This window comes from Lathamus discolor, chromosome 4 (genome assembly GCF_037157495.1).
Source record: "Lathamus discolor isolate bLatDis1 chromosome 4, bLatDis1.hap1, whole genome shotgun sequence".
NCBI lineage: Eukaryota > Metazoa > Chordata > Aves > Psittaciformes > Psittacidae > Lathamus > Lathamus discolor.
This window is the reverse complement of record NC_088887.1, coordinates 97,985,609-98,007,064: the sequence shown is the minus strand read 5'-3', so window position 1 is coordinate 98,007,064 and position 21,456 is coordinate 97,985,609. Positions and strand designations below refer to the sequence as shown.

Here is a 21,456-nt window from a genome sequence, read left to right as displayed (position 1 = left end):
ACCTTTGGTAGTGACACACATGGACTTGGAAATAAATACACCTTGTGGATGCATCCTTACCTTGGTCTCCTTGGTCAAATGCCCAGGCACTTGAAAACTTGCACAGATAGCTCCTGTTCTTACCTTTGCTCTCTCACTACTCCAGGGTAAGGTGCCTGTTTATAGTTATTTATCAATGAGTACAGGATCAAGTCCTGCTGAGACACCTGAAATGTGGGTATGCCACTTCCATTTCTGTTTTATTGCTCTTTAGCCACTGTCCACCCAGTAATAACCTCAGGTTCAGGTGAAAGTGCACAAATTAGGTGGGAGTTTCACCATCAAACCTGCAGTGCGGGCAATTCAGCATAAAAAATAATAAAGAGAGCTCAGCCCCATTTCTGAGTGATCAGACTTGGGATGGGATTAGCCACATACCCTCACAAGCACACCCTCCCTTAAAGCTCTGAACCAAGAAGGCAGGAGAGCAAGGAGTCTCTGCTAGATTTTGAAATGAGCTTGTACAGCAGGTTCACTGCGCTGTTATCATGCCTTGTAACACACAGTGCCTCTATGTCCTACAATTTATGTGTTAAGTATTTCTAATATAGCGAACACATTGATTTCAAGGGCAGATTGCAAAGCGATGTGACTCTTCAAATGACAGGGAAGGTAAAGCCTGAATGCCCTCTTCTAACCGTAGAAGAGCTGCAGTACGGCTGAGGAGTTGAAATCAGTCCAAAATGTTGCTGACACAATGTTCACTTGAAAGAAGAGATGTTTTTTACACAGTGCTTTCTGAAAACGAGCACGTACCTGAAATGTAACTGCATCTTGACTTAATATGCCAAAAGAAAAAGCCTTCTGCAGGAAAGTGCTTATTATTTTCCCTTCCAAATGACCAAGTGCATAGGAAAGGTGCCAAAAGATGTCCCTGAAGGCTGACAGTCTCTGTGCAGCCATTAACCTTCAAGAGCTTGGGAAGGAGCATGGGAACTCCCCTGATGCGAATTTCTGCCTCTTGCCTACACAAACTGAGCTGCCCCGGGTGTGGGGAATTTGGGTACAGCTGTATCCACCAAGCCACAGCAGGACAAGGACACAGCACCAACTTGCAATCATCTGTGCTGTGTGATGGCCAGCACTCTCCCTGGATTTGTCCCATGCCAGCAAGCACTCTCCTCAATGGGCTCAGAGACCAGGGGCTGTTCCTACCAGGCAAGTTGAACTACATGGACAAAGATGTGTCAATAGCCCTCAGGGACGAGGGAATGGCTCCCAGCCTATTTTATTAACCTGTATAAAGGAAGTCCAGGCTGGTAAATTAGAGATGAGGTCTGAGTTTGAGGTGTGGTTCTTGACCACCTGCACCACTTCTTCCTTGGCACAGTTTCAGACTATCCTGTCTTCCCTCTGTAAGCCAGGTTGTGTCACCTGGGCTTAGGCACAAAGATCTGTCCATAGACCTCCTTTGTTTGGCAGTTTAAGCCTTGCATATAAACCTGTATTATTGTCCTTTAAAGTCTGCAAGGCATGATGAAAACAGGGATGCTTGCTTTGTCACATGGAGTCTTTCACATGAGGGACAAGCTGGTATAGAGGTTATCAGCTGAGTTTGTCAGCTAGGTGGTCAGTGTTAAAGCACATTTTACATGGCAAAAAGAGGGCATAGAGGTACTCCAGCTGGCTAGCTGAGATCCTGAAGGCATCCCGAGTTTAGAGTGGGGTGTTGACAGCACCATCTCATGGCTCAGTTAGGGCAGAGTTCAGGAATGAGCAGAGATGAGAAGAGCCTAAATTCATAAAAGAGCTACTCTGAAACACATGAAGACAAAAATGGGACCATGTTTAAGGCAATATGGGGACAAGCCAGTGCAGGGCCAGGCAGATGAGACAGAATCAAAGGACTTGAAGATGACCAGGAAGCCCAGGAACAAAGGCAGGAGCATAGTCTCACTTGAGTGTAGGAGCTGAAAACCAGATGTCTGCATCTGAGCTCAGCTTAATTGCCTTCAACTTCCCTTACAGGCAGTGGTGCACATTACAAGTGATGCCAGAATCAGGATAATGGCAGACTGAACTGGGAAGAGAATTCAACCATAACTCTACTGCTTTACAGCTTCAGAATGCTTGAGTTAATCCTGATGTTATTCCATACACAGACTTGTTTAATTTTTCAGCCTGCATTCCTTTAACTGCAGTCAGCTGCGTAAGGCCAGTGGCAAGGAACTCTACTGAAAGGACATTTGCAAGTCAGCTTAGGTTGATACTGCTGCCACTGATACTCGTTTTCATGTTTGACTGGTAAGAAAGAGTTACAGCTTACCTGGTACCGTATCTTTGTGAAACCTTTTTTTTTACCTCAGTTTCTCATCCTGAAAAATTCACGTTCCTCTCATCTTCTGCCACTGTCAACTTGATGTCCATCACTTGGAAGTGTGACAGTGTCTCCCCTTTCCTGTTTTCTCACTGTCCCGTCTACTTCACTGGCCAAATTGCATAGCTTAAAAAATTGCAGCCAGTTATCTCTGTCACCAGGGCTTGGCACCTTTGCAACTATGAAAGGAAATAAAATATTGAGCAATTAGAAGTGAACATGAAACATGGAGCAGTATGGCAGATCACCACAATGCTGAGGTTCTTGACTCACAGGGGTTATTTTTTCCTTGAACCATTCTCATTTCACATCATCTATGTAATTACTCTGTAACCGAGGGCAGCACCAGGACAGCAGCTATTTAACACAACACTGAGTCTTCTCCATAACCTATTAATTTGGATGATCTCCAGCCAGTTTAAGTCACAGCTGATTCAGATCCTGTACATCTCTGCTGCTGCTGATTGCCATTCTGATAAACAGCAACAGGGTGAAAGAAAGAAAGCAGCGTAGGCCTGCTCCTCCATTTACTTAATGTATCCTCAGTAGCATTGCTCTGTAATATGTATGTTACCAGTCAATACCTGATATAATTTTAGCAAATGGTGCTGGAGCAAGCCCAAAAGCTAAAGCAGATCTTTCTGTAAAACAGGCAGCAGGAATAAACAAAGAGAAAGCTCATGTGGGAAGCAAAATGGATATGTGACTTGCAGGTCCAACTTGCAATGACCTCACAACCTCAGGGCCACCAGAAAGACAAAGCATCTATAGGAAAAGAGCATTTGTGATGCATGAGTAGGGACAGCAGCAACAGAAAGGAAGTGGTAGGTTTCCCACTGTAACTGCATCAGCACTTTCTGTGGAAACAGGTTTTCCACTGCCTGCCCTGAAATTAGCTGCTCTCATCAGCACTGACAAGACCCCAAGCAAGGATGAGGTTAATGATCCATATCCTAAGATGATGAGCACTGGGTCTGCTCTGGTTTGCAGTGGTGGAAGAAATGTGTTCATACAGCCCTGTTCTGTGCTGGAGTGCCCTGGCCTAAGTGGCTATGGACAGAGGAAAGCAGTGAAGATATTAAGACCTTCATTGATCGTTTAACTTCTAGGCTGTGGTCTAAATCTGCAGCAGGTCTTGACATATCACTTCACAAGACAACCTTGCAGATGCTCTTGTATGTGCTTCCCTGAGCGCATGAAAACAGGGCAGTCAGCTCTGCTGTAGAAGAGTTATAGGTCTGATTTCCTTCCATGGTAAGCTGAAATCCCAGTTTAGAGAGGAAAGATATAACCCAACTCCACAAAGTAAGGACAGGACACTGCTCTGAGTACTTTCTCTTCCTGTGGATGTACTAAATATATCTCTATGAACTAAGGACAATAGGAAGATCTTCCATCCCATGTTAGATCAGAAAAAGGAACAGATAGTCAACTAATGACTGGCTAGTAGTTGATTAAGTGGCAGTTGATTCTTACAATTTTCTTTCCTTGAATACATGAATACATGAGATGATGCGAGGGCACTGTGCCACACGATGGGAAAAGCCTGGTGAGTCAGGGTGAGTTGCTGGGAGGAGCAGTGCTACTGGATCACATTCAAGGATCTAGAGTGCAGACAGAGCACAGGCTCAGATCAGCTAGCTACATGTGCATGATACACAGCCCCCACAGTCTAGGGGCAGCAGAGTGAGCAGAAGCCAAATATGTGTACCTTGAGCTTGGGACTCTGCAGGACAGCTAATTTTGCCTTCACACAGCTCAGAGTCAGGTTATCTATGATATTCTTCAGTATTTCTCGTAAAACTTTGAAAGCTATTTGTTTCCCAGCACTGAGGATGTTTTTCAAGCAGACCAGCTTTGATACCTGGCAGCAGGGACCAATACGCAATCAGTATCAGGCTAAGTGAACAGGGGCCTGCCACAGCAGCTGCTGTTGAGAGGGAGCTGTCCTATTCACTCAAACCCTTTAGATTCAAAACCTCTTTGAAGGACGACTTAGCTTTGGGCAATGATAAAGGGAAAAAGGCCAAGCAAATACTCGGCTAACTGCTCCCTTGTCTGTATGAAGTCCAACATTCAGCAGTTAGATAACACTTCCAGGTAGCAATGGGAGGAATCCAGTGGAAGTGGATAGTCCTTTTGGGCTCTGTGATTCAGGCTCATGGCTTCAGGTCCTGTTGTCACTGAGTTTTTACCATATGTAAATCAAGAAAGAGCCTCTGGTAAAGGCAGTTTTTCATCTCATTATCAATTCAATTTCTGTGATAACCCTGCTGGGGTTCTTAATTTCTTGTGTTAAAACAACAAATGAGATGACCCATCTGCAATCTCTAATAAGTATCCTGTGTCAGTGATCATTCATTTGCAATAGTTTTTCTCATCCGAAGGACAGAGATGAAAATTTGTGCTCCTAATGGCAAGAGCTGTAAATTAGTTTTATTTCACTGCTAAATCTAGAGGCCTGAAAATTAGGATGACCAGCTCTTAGCTGGGAAGAGAATGTGTCAGCTCAAAGGATTTTCTGCATTAGGCAAATAAGCAGCTCATAATCACCCATTAAGTGGTCACAGTGGCTGTCTCCTGACACCTTTTGCTACTCCAAGTTGTAGCTTTCCTGCCACACTGAATATGATGAAACTTTTGAAGTCTGATGTCTATTTCTGGGCCAGCGACCCCAGTTCCACTTCTAGTCAAAGAAGAGAAATGAACATCTCCTGCAGGTGCTGCACAGTCATTTCACAGAATCACAGAATCCCAAGGGTTGGAAGGGACCTCAAAAGATCATCTAGTCCAACCCCCCTGCAAGAGCAGGGTAACCTATAGTACATCACACAGGAACTTGTCCAGGCGGGCCTTGAATATCTCCAGTGTAGGAGACTCCACAACCCCCCTGGGCAACCTGTTCCAGTGCTCTATCACTCTTACAGTAAAGAAGTTCTTCCTGATGTTAACGTGGAACTTCCTATGCTCCAGTTTACACCCATTGCCCCTTGTCCTATCACTGGATATCACTGAAAAAAAGCCTAGCTCCATCATCCTGACACCTACCCTTTACATATTTGTAAACATTGATGAGGTCACCCCTCAGTCTCCTCTTCTCCAAGCTAAAGAGACCCAGCTCCCTCAGCCTCTCCTCATAAGGGAGATGTTCCACTCCCTTAATCATCTTTGTGGCTCTGCGCTGGACTCCTTCAAGTAATTCCCTGTCCTTCTTGAACAGAGGGGCCCAGAACTGGACGCAATATTCCAGATGTGGCCTCACCAAGGCTGAGTAAAGGGGGAGGAGAACCTCTCTTGACCTACTAACCACTCCCTTTCTAATGCACCCCAAGATGCCATTTGCCTTCTTGGCCGCAAGAGCACATTGCTGGCTCATGGTCATCCTCCTATCCACCAGGACCCCCAGGTCCCTTTCCCCTTCGCTACTTTCCAGCAGGTCAACCCCCAACCTGTACTGGTACATGGGGTTGTTCTTCCCCAGATGCAAGACTCTACACTTGCCCTTGTTAAATTTCATCAAGTTTCTCCCCGCCCAACTCTCCAGCCTGTCCAGGTCTCGCTGAATGGCAGCACAGTCCTCTGGTGTGTCAGCCACTCCTCCCAGTTTTGTGTCATCAACGAACTTGCTGAGGGTGCACTCAGTTCCCTCATCCAGGTCATTGATGAAAATATTAAACAGCACCGGTCCCAGCACCGACCCCTGGGGAACTCCACTAGTCACAGACCTCCAGCTAGATTCTGCACCATTGACCACAACTCTCTGCCTTCTTCCTTTCAACCAGTTCTCGATCCACCTCACTACTTGATCGTCAAGCCCACACTTTCATCTTTTCCTGAAGGTTAGTGTGTTCAAAATAGGGATAATCATAGAATCATAGAATGGTTAGGGTTGGAAAGGACCTTGAGATTATCTAGTTACAGCCCCAACAGTGAATTGCTATGTGGAGCTACATCTTATTTCTATTAGTAGGAGAGCTTTATATGCACAGCTCAGGTTTGAACATGTCTATCTTTTAGACATGCACATTTAGATGAGACAAATCCCACCCAAAATTATCTAGTTGTTTGTCACGGTTGTTTCTTCTGCTAAGTAATGCTATCACAGAATCACAGAATGGTTGGGGCTGGAAAGCACCTCTGGAGACCATCTAGTCCAACTCCTTGCTGAAGCAGGTTCACCTAGAGCAGGTTGCAATGATAGTGTCTAGGCAGGTTTTGAATGTCTCTAGAGAGGGAGACTCCACAACCTCTCTGGATAGCCTATTCCAGTGCTCTGTCACCCTCAGATGAAAGTTCTTATACATCAGATGGAAATTCCTGAGTTTCAGTTTGTGCCCATTGCCCCTAATCCTGTTGCTGGGTACCAACGAAAAGAGTCTGGCCCCAGCCTCTTGACATCCAACCCTTAAGATACTTGAATACACTGATAAGATCCCTCTCAGACTTCTCTCAGCTAAACAGGCCCAGCTCTCCCAGTCTTTACTCTTAAGAGAGATACTCCAGTCCCCTAATCGCCTTTCTAGCCCTCTGCTGGACCCTGTCCAGTGATTCCTTGTCTTTCTTGAACTAGAGAGCAAAGAACTGGACACAGTACTCCAGATGTGGCCTCAAGAGGGCTGTGTAGAGGGGGAGGATCACCTCCCTCAGCCTGGTAGCCACACTTGTCCTAATGAACCCCAGGATACTATTGGCCTCCTTGGCCACAAGGGCACATTGCCAGCTCGTCATTAACTTCCTGTCAATCAGACTCCCTTGTCCTTCTCCACAGAAGTGCCTTCCAGCAGGTCAGTTCCTAGCCTGACTGGTAGATGGGGTTAATCCTGCCTAGGTGGAGGACCCTACATTTCCTTTGTTGAACTTCATTAGGTTCCTGTCCACCCAATTCTCCAGAATACCAAGGTCCCACTGAATGGCAGCACACCCTCCACGTACTTCAGCCACTCCTCCCAGTTTCGTATCATCAGTGAACTTGCTGAAGGTACACTCTGTCCCTTCATCCAGGTCACTGATGAAGAACTTGAGTAAGACTAGACCCAGTATTGACCCATGGGGAACACCACTAGCTGCATGCCTCCAACTAGACTCTGCACCGCTGAGCACAACCCTCTGTGCTCTGCAATTCAACCAGTTCTCAATCCACCTCACTGTCCACTCATCTAAACTGAAATTCCTGAGTTTACCTATGAGAGTATTATACGAGACAGTGTCAAAAACTTTGCTGAAATCAAGGTAGACAGCATCCACTGCTTTCCCCTCATCTACCCTTATCCTTGAAGTCTTTGCAATCCTATGGGTCTAAAAGATGCTATTCTGAGTTAGCACGGACTTGCTGATGCTTTGGAAATTGAGGGCAAGCCATCACTGCATGTTCATAGTGTGGAAAGAAAGGAAATGAAGGATTTTAAAGACAGATGGAAACTATGTTGACAGGGTCAAACAGCCTTTGCTGAGCAAGCAGCTGCTGAAGTCACAGAAACACCTGAGTGCCTCCTCCTGGGAGTGTGGTGTGTCTCTTGCAGTAATTACACATGTGACTCCACCCCAGGGTCACATCCCCACAGGGAGCAGGGACTGCAGCTGGGAGCTCAGTGGCCTTAGCGCTGGCTGGTGGAACTGTGCCCTATCTTTGCACATATGCACCCTGGCCTAGGGAGCAGGTAGTCAGCACTACAGCATGAGAGACAGAGAGCAGGTCTTCCCTTGGTATCCCATCCCTGAGGTACCACCCCTCCTTTCTTCAGCCCTGGCAGCCCTTTGGGGAGAAGGAGAAGGGTTTGTCCTGTGAAAGAAAGCTGAAACCCCTTTGATGTGATTAAATGATCTGTCATCTTGTTCAATAACGGGTCACACAGAAAGTTCTATAGAAAGCTGAAAACACAGAACACCACAATCTACCCCACTTTCAAATCCTCAAAACCTGTAAGTGTATCAGAATTGTACAATTATTCACTTTCATGATGTTTACAGTATGGAGTATTGTACAGCAGGCAAAGCACTGCAAACTCAGAAGCTGTCAGTACAATACCTTTCCATAAGCATGAATGTCAACTTAGAAAGTTGTTGGGTTTTTTTTCTTCAACAAAACCCTTTAAAGTTTCACTCTATTAATAGATATGGAACATTGTCTTCTCTGGCTAAGCTGAGCCTCCCTTTCTGTTCTTTCTACCTGCATCCTCCACATGCAAAGAAAACTTAGAGAAGAACAATTCTTTGAGAATTTGAGGGGGAGGAAGAAGGAACAGGCTATGATTTGCACAAAATTAGAAGTATTTGTGACACAAACCAAATGTTCCCACTAAAATGTCCCTTTCCTTAGTGCAAAGAATATATCAATGAAGCACCAGCATACATACACAAACTAAGAACATTTCCCCAGACTTGCAGTTTGGTTTTCATGCCTTAAGCTAATGGCTTGCACTGGTTTTCTGGATTGTTTTGCTTTTTTTCTCATTTCTCAAGACTGACTGCACAAACTGAAGACACACTTTCAGCTGACAGTGGAATAAGGATGAATTTTGGGTTGTCCTGTAACAGGGAGACTGTTGTCATCCCGCGCCATACTCACCGTGCAAATACCCAGAGCAAGGGCAAGCTGAAAGCTCAGGGCTAGGTCATTAGTGGAGAAGGGGCAGCCATGTGTCAGGGAAGGAAGAGTTACTTTGAGCACAGGCTATTTACCCTTCTTCTCTTCCTAACACTCCTGAAACCTGAGCATCACCTCCACCACACCAGGCCATTGTGGATGTGTTTGAGGTGCCCATTGCTCGCTGGTATCAGTGATGCCTCAGCAGGAGGGAGGCAGGCATGATTTTAAGCCACTCTTGCAGCTCATAGAATCACCAGAATCACAGAATCACAGAAGTTCCAACCCAAAGGTTGGAAGGGACCTTAAAGATCATAAAGTTCCAACCCCCTGCCATGGGCAGGGACACCTTTCCACTAGACCAGGTTGCTCAAAGCCCTGTCCAACCTGGCCTTGAACACTGCCACAGACACAGCTCTCAGGAGAAGGTCTTAACCAAAAATGAGAAGTGTCTTTCAGCTCATACATTACTCAGCGACTGCTACAGAGATAGTGCTGATACAGGGAGCCAGTGTCAGCAGCATTGCATGCCCTGTGCTCCCTCCCCGCTCCTCCTACCTGGTCCCAGTCCCAGGTCTGAACTAAGCTGACATAGGCTTAATTACACATTACTCTGTGACAGTTGCAAGAGCAATGTGACACAGAGCAAATCCTTGGCCAGGAGGTGTGTGTCGATGGGAGACACTGGTCACACCAAGAGAAGTCACAGGCTTGCTCAGCAACCACCACCTTATCCTTTCTTTCTTTCCAATGGACCAGTAACGTTTGTGCTGTCTGTTGGCACTCCCAGGGTGCATTTCTGAAAGAGCAGTTAGTGGATTTAAATGTCATATAATTGTGATAGCTGGAGATTGCCTGATGGAAAGGAAGCATTTCGATTGTCTCAGGGTGGATTTGGTCTAATTATCTCAGATGACACCAGCAAATCAGTTCCTCTTGGAGACATGCTGTTACTGTAGTAACTTGTAAATGAATATTGGATGATGAGTTATTAGAGGCAGCCTGAACTGGTAAGTTTATGAGCACAGTGGGCAATCATTTCTTCTTTTTTTTTTTTCTTAATTCTTTTCCATATTAATTTCCTTTTTGGTATGAATGTAAAACACAAATCAGTGGGTCAGATATAGGGCTCTTGTGAACTTTGCCTCCCCTATCAGACAGAGCAGATGCAGCTTGGAACTACTTTATCACTTGGTTTTTAATTAAAGCCTATAATGGTTTTGCACTTTATCCAAAATACAGAGTGGATGAAGGATGCAGTGGATCTTCAGATAATGCTACATTTTGTATTATCTCTTTTTACATATGCAGGCCATTCACTACATCACCCAGCTCCACAACCAGCATTGCTTAATGAGTGATCTGGTGATAAACACTGGTTACACCCTGCCCTTCTGAAGCAAAAGCTGACAACGTGTGCCTTAGTTTCCAGTACTTGCCTTGTGTGGCCAAAGGGGATGACATTTAGAGGCATCACCCTTGGTTAGAACAAGGTATAAAATCTTCTTCTAGTCCAAAGAGAACAGGGTAAATGACTCCATGTCCCAGTGCATCAGCAGTTGCAATGCAACATCAGATATTTTACACTATGGTTTGTTGTCACTATATTGTGCCCAGTCCTAAAATGCAGCAAAGTGAATTCAAGTTGCAAATCAGGTTCCAGGGGCACATCCCAACTTTCATCCAGCTTCTTCCACACCTGTAATTGCTCTAGCCCTTCTGTGCCCCTTCTTCTGGGCAGCCTGCCACCACGAGGCTCAGGCTCTCCCAGAACTGAACCAGAGATGTCAGACTCTCCTCCCTTGTCCACCAACACTGTACCCTCTATTTTTATAGAAGGCCACCAAATTTGTGGGGCACAATTTTCCCTCAGTGAAACCATGTCGGCTCTCACCAATGACCTCCTTATTTTCCGTGTGCCTGAGCATTGTTTCCAGGAGGATCTGCTCCACAGTCTTGCCGGGCACCAAGATGAGACAGACTGGCCTCTCCAGGTCTTCCTTTTTCTCCTTTTTAAACATGAGGGTTGTGTTTCTCCTTTTCCAGTCAGTGGGAACTTCACTGGACTGCCACAACTTCTCAAATATGATGGGTAGTGACTTAGCAACTTCATCTGTCAGTTACCTCAGGTCCCACAAACACACTTCATCAGGTCCCATGGACTTGTGCATCTTCAGGTTCCTTAGAGGATCTCAAATCTGATCTTCTCCTAAAGCAGGTGCTTCTTAATTCTTCTAGTCCCTGTCTTTTCTTTCTTCAACTTGCGTGGTGTGGCTGAAGCACTCACCGGTGAAAACTGAGCCAAAAAAGTCATTGAGTACCTCAGTCTTATCCATATCCTGGGTAACCAGGTCTCCCATTTCCTTATGGAAAAGGCCAACATTTTCCCTAGTCTTCCTTTTATCACTGACATACCTATAGAAGCTTTTCTTGTCACCCTTGACGTCCCTGGCCAGATTTAATTCTATCAGGACTTTAGCTTTCCTAACCTGATCCATAGCTGTTTGGATATTCATACTTGGTTAAGTCCTTGGAGAAAGCACAAGGCAATTACCACAGATTATGTGATGTATATCAACTTGTCAACCTGCCAGACCTCCACAGGTCCAGATGCTTCCATTTCATCCATTTCATCTCTATGCTTTTCATTTGTTTTGGCTAGCAAATAACTGTGCCAGATGCCCCATGGGAATTGCCCATGTGCATGGCATTGTTTGTATCATCTACTCCAAGCATTTTGTTTCTCAGAGAAAGAAAAGAGTGATCTGGGGTAAGATCCAGCAAACACAGCAGCTAACCAGGATTTGTCTGGGTTTCCATGTCCCATCTGAGTTTTGGCTGAGGGTCAGCAAGGTGATGCATCTCCCTTCAGCTTGAAGCACTGAAGGTTTCAGTATCCTCTCACCTGGGCTGGGAATGGTCCATCAAGCTTGGATTTAAAGCAGGAGAGCTGAAGAGCATGACCTGCCAGTGTCTACACCTGGGTCCCTCTCAGAAAGTACCTTCGAGACTGAAACACTTTAGTATAGATCCTGTTTATATTGCATTACAATTACATAGCTTTCAATATATTGAAGAACATCAAGTTTCTTGATTTTTTTTTTTGCTTGCACTTCAAGTCTGAATGACAATTTATGTTGATTTTTGAAGAGCAAGAGGTTTGAATTTGAGAATAATGCCTGTCCACCTGGGATACATTTAAAATGCTGCAACGTTTTTGCTACAGCTACCACAAAAAGTATTTATTTTCCTTCCAAAATACTCCTAAAAATACATGGCCTCATCTAAAATTCAGGGTCCTCTGACAGGGAGAAGTGTGGACGTGTACTAAAGCAGCATTTTCTCGGCATACTCTGAGGTGTGTAATTAGCATGAGGACAACCATTAACACATCCCATGTGCTGTATAACCGAGTCACACCTGATTATGTTGCAAAATGAGATGAGCAAAATGAGCTTGAAGTTGTCCTTTCTCTGCTATTTGATAGAAAGGAAAACAAATCTTACCACTGCCAAAGCTGCAACTGATACTCAGTGCTTAAGAAATTCAGCTGATGCATTCATAATGAACAGGATTTTGTGTAATTAAAATTTTAAATAAATCCCCAACATGAGCCCTGGCTTGGACTTCTTAATTTCAGATGTGAAAGTACAGTTTTTTGACAAAATACGCTGAGGGTTTGGGGTTTTTTTCCTTCTCTTTTCTTTCATCGGAGAGATTTACAAAATCTCATTAGCATACTAAAAAATAGCAGGAGAGAAATTAAATGAAGACTGGGATTAAAAGACTCACTACTTTCTTCATGTCACCTTTATAGTTCTTTTGAGCATCTGTCCCCGTGGTGGGTGTAAGTAGTGTGGAGGTGGATGTTAGTGGGTGGCAAAGCTTTTATGAGGCAGAAAGAAGCTGAGAATTAGAAAATTATTGGAGGCAGTCTCCATACAGATGAGGAGAAGTAATCAGACACTGAGAAACCAAGGAAGAGAGGAAGACAGTAAGAAAACTGAATAAATGGCACATTTCACTGGCAAAGCAAATGCCAATTTGTTTCAACAGAAACCGTGAAAGTTGCCATGGAGCTCTCACTCGAAGCATCCCACAGCTGTAGGCTTGGTCCCTCCTTGCCTGTGTAAATATTTTTGTCAAAGCCAAAAATCCATCAAGTTCTTATGGCACATTTCCAGGCTGCTCACTTACCTACAGGGTGAGCTCATCCCTCTCTGTCCCTTGTCACACATAGGGTGGTGGAGATGAGATGAGCGATGGCACATTTGCAAGGAGGTCCTATAGCTGGGAGGAAGACACGCTGCCCTGGAGCACTGGACTCCATTCACGCCTCTGCCTGGAAAGCCCTGTATGACACTGGAGAGTCACTTACAGCAAGCTGTTCATGGATGGCTTCAGTAGATCTCTGCTCCTGAGTTGCTCAATCTGAAGTCTTAGAACTGATTTGTGGATAGTTTAATCATTTGTAGCTGCAACTGAGGTTAATGGAGGTTGGAGTTCGAAAATATCAAGTGCTCCAGGAGGCAATTCTATGAAAAAACAGGGACTCTTTGATATAAGCTGGACAACAAAATATGGCCAATACACTTAGATCTTTAATCTCTTTGTGCCTAGATTCCTTGACCCTCAATGGAGAAATAATACTGCCATTGTACTTTAGCTCAACATCATATGTATCAGCTGACAGATGCCAGTGATGCACAGAGAGCCACAGCAATGAGACTCATAGAAGAAAAAAATACCTAAATTAACTGAGAGGCAGTTTGGGAAAAAAATACACTGTCTCAAATCTGGAACTCTTTTCTCAAGGACAACAAAAATAAGCTCATCATCAAAATTCATGGGCCTCACTTCCCCAAGGTCCCACTATTTTTTAAATACAAAAGGTGCCAGAATTATTTAATCTGGAAAAAACAGCGAGTTTCCCATGTTCATTATTCTCAGAAACATTTGGAGCAGACCTGTAAATGTTACTGGTCTATACATAAACACATGTATGTGTGTTTACGTAGGTGTATGTATAGTTTAATATGTATTTTAAAGCCAGGTGTTACCACAAACAACATAATCTTCACAAAGTTGTACACAATAGGAAACTGGATCTCAGAGTGGGGTCACCTGTAGCAGGAGTTAGCACAGGGCCATGTTAGCACAGGTGATAACAGGGGCAATGAGCACAGCCCTTTTCAACCCCTGGCTCACAGCTGCCATGAACATAAACAACTCCAACCAACTCTCCTGTAATCCAGCCAAGAAAGCTGTGGCTGAGGATGCAAGTTTGGATTCACAGAGGAAGAAGATATGGGTTCCCTCTCTAGAGGAGGATAAAGTTGCAATATCTCATGGTGTGCTAAAGCTGGACCTGGGTGGAGGGGGAGCACTGTCTGCTGGTTTGGGTTGGCTGGCATGCCCAATGGCTTTATTTTCACCTCTGCTATTTTTTGCTTGACCCTGATCAGAAGCCCCATCATAGAATCATAAAATGGTTAGGATTAGATAGGACCTTAAGATCATCCAGTTCCACCCCCCCTGCCATGGGCAGGGACATCTTCCACTAGACTGGGCTGCTCAAAGCGCCACCAAGCCTGGCCTTGGCCTTCAGACTACACTATTGACTTCCCCAAGCAAACAGCCTAGCGCATGGGTGAATTAATGAGTGTTTGCAAAGTTGTGTGTAATCACTGGATAAAATGTAATTGCATAGGCGTGAAGTGTCTGGAAAAGGGTGATTATTCCCAGCACCTGCTTTGCTGTCAAAAACCCTCATTGACTGGGCTGGTCCACTGCCTTGTCCTCACTCCTTGGGATGCTCTTGGCATACACTGGCACTGTTCAGAAGCATGTAAAACCTGATTTTTTACGCATTATGTGTGTTACTGCAAGTAAAAGTATGAATGAGGCATCCAGATTCCCAGTATAACACTGGGAAACACTGGAAAGTGCAGGAAGGTGACATTTAACCTTCATTCTGAAGACCTGCGCAGCATTTATTCTTCCACAATGCAACTCCTTTTAGTCAGGGTCATCAGGCTCAAGGTCCCCTCCCCTGGGGTGAGAGAACTGGATTCAACCCTCCCTCACCCTGAGGGGTTTGCAGTGAGCAAATTCCCTCTTTGCAGCAAGCAAATTCCTGACTTGCAAATGGGGAATGCTAGCCAATGCGAGGCATTTACCTGCTCGGACAGCAGCCCCCTCTGCTCTCCCGCTTGAATCTGCTCTAATGTGCAGCAGAGAAGCAGAGCTTGGGGGATCACAGTGTAGCATATGCCTGCACCCCCCAGGGCTGAGAGCTCAGCTAGCAGAGGTGCACTGTGGGTTGCTGCCTCTGTTTCCACTATTTTTACCATAGTTGACCCAAAGTATTTGCTAGTTAATATAGAAAAGCATGAGGAACAATACCAAATTCCTCTCTCCTGGTTGGAGCTTTGCAGCTGCAGAGATACGCTTGTGTCTTCTCTACCTCTTGGTGATCTTCGAGCTCTGTACTTCTTGGATCTACACTTTGACCTTCCCGTGGGTTTTTTATGAACTTACTGTGACTGGAGGTGTAACAGTGACAAGGAGCCCCATGTGAACAGGCATCCATTTCTTTCTCCATGGACTGTGCTGTCTCCTGACCAAAATCTGTGTGCGCCCTTCTGCTCCTTGTCTAGAAACCAGTAAAACCTCTGTGGGTCTGCCGCAAGCATGGGGTTGGTCCTGGCTGCATGTAGAGAGCAGCGTCCAGGGGAATGCTCCTTCTGCATCTCCTGGGCACTGTGGTGCCTTGCATGGGCTGTAAAAGGAGCTGATGTGCTTCAGAGTTAGCTACCTACTCCTCAGATATCACCTTAGAACAGACGAGCGACAGCTAGAGCAGTTTGATGTGTTTTTAGCAGAAAGTCTGTAGAAAGGCTGGAGCAGGACCCAGAAGCCCTGTGTCCCAGTCCAAACATAACCTTTGTTTTTAATAAGAAAAGCACCGTGTGTTTATAAATTGCTGTTTGCCAAATGATTTGTTCTTAAAGAGAATTACACTGTAATAAGCTGCATCATTAAAAAGACATTTTTCTGTGAGTGGCAGAGCCTGGTTTCCTGTGGTTTGGAGTCTTGTGGTGGGATTATCTTGTGTCTAATGAGGAGCACTGTGGCTGAAGCCTTTTCTCCTGTTCATAAAGACACTGTCTCATGTGGGTTCTCTGGTGTCTATAACACCTTTGGGATGAAACTGCTGTTGTTTAGGTTCTGTCCTATCTGGCAATGCAATATTGCCCATGCGGCAAGCTGTTCCTTCCTGGATACACAAAGGGGTCATATTTCTCTACCCTGCTACCTCTTCTCACAGAAGCGGTTAAAAATTAAAGCCTTTGAGACTTCTATCACACAGTTAAATTTGACTGAAATTGGCTAAAAGATAATTGAGAATAATACTGGACTGACACAATACAATAAACCTAATTTTATTAGGTATTTGGGCAATAAATGATGGGAAGTAAACACCGGAGCAGATTAAACATGGAAAAAATGTTCATAAATATTTATTCAAGCTTTTAAATGCACTCAAGGTGACCATTTTACGCCCCTTTTGCATTTAAATTTCAGAGGTTCAGTTCACAGCCATATGAAACAGCAGCAAGGGCACAAGAACCTCAGTAGTTACACTCGTACCTTAAAAGTAAAATAATGGGGGGGGTGAGACTTTTTTCACAGGTATCAGGATTTTGTAAACTTTCTTTCAGAATATTACAAAATCTAGAATTTAGAAATAAGAATGTTGAATAATTCAGAAAACAGATTTTGAAGATGATTTTTACCAACTCAGAGAATAAAAAGGGATCATGTGGTTTCTGCTGGATTTCCAGAATTTTCCATAAACCTGAACTGAACAAAGTCAGACCAAAAATCCTTTGCTGAAGTGGTTCATGGAAATTTTTCAAAAAAGCGAGATATGAAAGGGAATTCTTGATTATTTGCATACACACATACAAAAAATAATAAAAAATTAAGGAAAAAGAAAAAAATACATTGAAAATATTGCTCGTTGTAATATATTATCCAAGTTCCTGAGCCATAGAAAAGTGCTTGTCATAAAGTGATTTTTGGAGATACTTGTATTTTCTTACCTTGGATAATGTTTAGATGGATGAGCTACCATTGCTCTCCATGCTTATCAAATTAGGAGAATGCATTTTTAAATTCAATTACATCCTCAGTGGAAACATTTTCTCTGACTCTGGTAATCTTTGGAGAAGAATTATACACAGTCTATAAAGCTTCACATTTCAAAAACCTAATTTTGAATGTTATTCAAGAGGTTAATTTAAGATTCATCTTCCTAAAGAGGAGTTAAATAAAACTGATAGAAGGCTGGAACTTGTTGAGTGGTTGAGAGGTTTATCAGCATGTGAGTTTGAGTTCATTAGTTTTCATTAGTATAATCACTAATGTTGCATTAACAGTTTGGTGAGAGAAAGTAATTGCTCACACCCACTGTATTAGATTGGGAGATAAGAATTTGTTTTATGAGGCAATTAGCATTTCAGGGATTTTTTTTAAAAGGCTTTTACGATCAGCTATTGCAATCACCTTCTTCACCAAAAAGAGTTTAAATTAGCCATAACTTTCATCCTAATGAGATGCAAAAATTAATGTAGAATTAAGTGTGAACCAGCAATTCCACCACGATAAGCGGGCAGCGAAAGCCACAAACCTCCATTAGTTTATAATGACCTGCTTTATTTCCCAGACAATGATAGCAATTTATCTGTCCTCAATTCATTATCTTCTTGGAAAGTTTATATTTCTGAATTTTATACAGCAAAACAAAAAATATGAGGAAAGGAAAAGTAGAACGGTACTACTGAATAATTCTCAAAAGAAAAAGCTGCAATGTTCAATAACAGATCTTGAATAGTCTATTATTCTTTATATCGTCAGAGGAAAAAGAAACAGCTCCCTTTGACACTCAGTGCCTTGGGAAGAACCAACGGTTTCACAGCAGCAGCAATCACAACCCTGCTCTGCCCATCACATTCCTTGGCAGATGACAAAATGAAAATGAAGATCCAGGACTTTGTCATCCTGGTTGTTAAGGAAGCCCTAGTCATCTGAGAATTAGGACAGTTGACCCAAGAGGCTGCCTTCCAAAACATCCTGGAAGGCTAAAGTACAAGTTCTGGTGGGAAAAACTGCTTATAGTAGAAGTGTTTAATGTCAAGGCTTAATGAAGGACATCATGGTATCCACAGACAGATGAGACAACGCACCACTTGCAACATATCTGGCACCTATTATATGTGATTATGCTTGCTTCTGGTTAAAATAAATCTCTACTCAAGAATAGCTGAAAAAAAGCCCAAATCTGCTATGACATGGATGTGGTATGGAGGAGAAAAACTGTTAGATGTTTGAACCATACTGTTGTTTCTGTAATTTTGGGTATATACGTTAAAATGAGAAGATATGGGGCAACATTCAGTGAATTACATGAATACTCCTAAAACATATGCTAAATAAAAATGTACTTACATCTGTATGTACTCTTAATGCTTATACCCTTTATAAACATCTCCAAAGGAGTTCAGGAAGAGATAATGTCCTCCTATATTTAATCGTCTAAAATTTAGGTACAAATGGACAGACTGGATCTCAAGCCATGCTGGCAGCAGCCAGTGCTACCTTTAGGAGGTGGATTACTCCAGCTGAGATCTTAATTCACACTAGGAATGTCTGCCTACCTCTATTGACAGCAGAGGCAGTCCACGGTAACCATGTTTCTGTCTCTCGTGACTGAAGTAAATGCTTAAAATTGGGTAGGATGAATCATGACTGGCATGCCTGTGCCTTAGGGTTTGTCTATGCACAGGGTTATCATGGAGAGCCATTTCTCTTCCTGAATAGCATTACACGAGGATACACTTTTGGTGGAATAAGACTTACTCATTTCTCTTCTATAGTATCTGCTTGACAGGGGCAGACCAGTTTGCTTCCTGGTTCTTATGTAGAATCTTTCTGCAAGAACTGCTGCCTTCTTAGCTAGCTGCCCTACCTTAATCCAAATTCACTTCAGTATAAAAATGCCCTAAATTTGCCATCCCTACAGCTTTGAGAGCCATTTAAGATTTATGGAGGTAAGTGCATCAATTAAGCGCAAATACATTGACCAAAAAAAATATAAATAAATAAATGAAGGCATCTTATACAATAAAAACTGACTTTTATTTCTAAAATTATGGGTGTTATAAAGCATATGGTTTTAGGAGAAATGCCTGTATTTGCCAGTGTGTTTCATTAAAGAATAATAAAGCCGTGCATATTTCATTTCCTTGTTCTGAGCTGCAAGAGCTGTAACTATATAAAATGCCCCATGCTGTCCTTGTTTTGTTGGGCTTTTTTTCCTTTTAATCAGATTTCCCCCAAAACTAATGATATCGCTCTTCAAGCACATACATCATTTTCATGTGAAGTGACTTTATCATGGCTGAAATGGTTTCTCTCTTCTCCTGGAGAACAAGGCAACTGGCAACACGTTTGAATTGCCCCAATCTCCAGAGAGCTGAGGTCTTGGCGTTCCCATCAGTGCTGTTCTCTGAGGGGTATGAGGTGGCAGATGTCTGCAGGGTCTTCCCCTTGTGTATGACACCTACCCTTCACATATTTGTAAACATTGATGAGGTCACCCCTCAGTCTCCTCTTCTCCAAGCTAAAGAGACCCAGCTCCCTCAGCCTCTCCTCATAAGGGAGATGTTCCACTCCCTTAATCATCTTTGTGGCTCTGCGCTGGACTCCTTCAAGCAATTCCCTGTCCTTCTTGAACAGAGGGGCCCAGAACTGGACGCAATATTCCAGATGCGGCCTCACCAAGGCTGAGTAGAGGGGGAGGAGAACCTCTCTTGACCTACTAACCACTCCCTTTCTAATGCACCCTAAGATGCCATTTGCCTTCTTGGCCACAAGAGCACATTGCTGGCTCATGGTCATCCTCCTATCCACCAGGACCCCCAGGTCCCTTTCCGCTTCACTACTTTCCAGCAGGTCAACCCCCAACCTGTACTGGTACATGGGGTTGTTCTTCCCCAGATGCAAGACTCTACACTTGCCCTTGTTAAATTTCATCAAGTTTCTCCCCGCCCAACTCTCCAGCCTGTCCAGGTCTCGCTGAATGGCAGCACAGCCTTCTGGTGTGTCAGCCACTCCTCCCAGTTTTGTGTCATCAGCAAACTTGCTGAGGGTGCACTCAGTTCCCTCATCCAGGTCATTGATGAAAATATTAAACAGCACCGGTCCCAGCACCAACCCCTGAGGAACGTTGCCCAGGGGGGTTGTGGAGTCTCCTACACTGGAGATATTCAAGGCCCACCTGGACAAGTTCCTGTGTGATGTACTGTAGGTTACCCTGCTCTTGCAGGGGGGTTGGACTAGATGATCTTTTGAGGTCCCTTTCAACCCTTGGGATTCTGTGATTCTGTGATTCTGTGATCTGCACTGGTTCCCAGTCACCTGCTATCATGTAATTTCTCTTTTCTTGCAGTATGCACCGACTCGCTGTGCAGCTGCACAGACATCTACGGAACAAGGCATCCTTCCTCCCTGCCATCACCATGAAGCAGTGCATGACCCCCAGCTGGTTCCCTGCACTTGCCCACTCTTCTCCTGCCCATGGGAAGGGCACCTGGAAGTGGTGGTGTCCCACCTGAGGCAGACCCACCACATCAACATCCTTCAGGGGGCAGAGATTGTCTTCCTGGCCACGGACATGCACCTGCCGGCACCCACAGACTGGATCATCATGCACTCTTGCCTTGGCCACCAGTTTTTGCTGGTTCTCAGGAAGCAGGAGAAGTATGAAGGCCACCCGCAGTTTTTTGCCACGATGATGCTGATCGGCACGCCAACCCAAGCCGACAACTTCACCTATCGGCTTGAGCTCAACAGGAACCAGAGGCGCCTCAAGTGGGAGGCAACCCCCAGGTCGGTACTGGAGTGTGTTGACTCTGTCATTTCAGATGGGGATTGTCTTGTGCTAAACACTTCCCTGGCTCAACTCTTTTCTGACAACGGAAGCCTAGCAATAGGAATTGCAATAACCACCAGCAAAGTTCACAATGCCGAAGCTGAAATGTGAGAGGGAAGAAGAAGAGGATAAGGAATAACAATGGTGCTCTAGCTGCCTTGGAAGAGCCAGAACTTGCAGACTTTTCGGGGGGGTCTCAGGTCTTTTATGGTATTTAGTACTTGTCCACAGTGGGCATTATGTAAACATCCTGTGGTTACGGTCTCTGTGTCATGTATTTACCGTTTTGTTAATACAATTTTATGAGAAATTTTAAAGAGGCTAATCAATTTATTGTCGCCCTCCAACAACACTAGAAACAACATTTTCTCCTGGAAAGGGCACCCACAGTGACTCAGACAACTTTGGTCTGAGCATTCTATGCAAATATGGTTCCTTCATTGTCTGCCTAGTTGCCTGGTATTAAAGAGACCATGTGCTTGGTAAAAGGTAAAGCATTTTACTAAGGGACAAGGGGAC

The 21,456-nt window shown here is 44.2% G+C and overlaps 1 protein-coding gene across 1 annotated transcript in view; it reads left to right on the top strand.

Moving 5' to 3' along the window:
* Positions 1-21,207, top strand: part of SIAH3 (siah E3 ubiquitin protein ligase family member 3) — a 51,177-nt gene extending 29,970 nt beyond the window's left edge. Inside the window, exon 2 of the mRNA XM_065675828.1 lies at positions 20,455-21,207. Within this exon, the coding sequence (XP_065531900.1) occupies positions 20,455-21,048 (594 nt within the window). The 3' untranslated portion in view covers positions 21,049-21,207. The remainder of the gene's footprint in view (positions 1-20,454) is intronic.
* Positions 21,208-21,456: the final 249 nt, after the last annotated feature.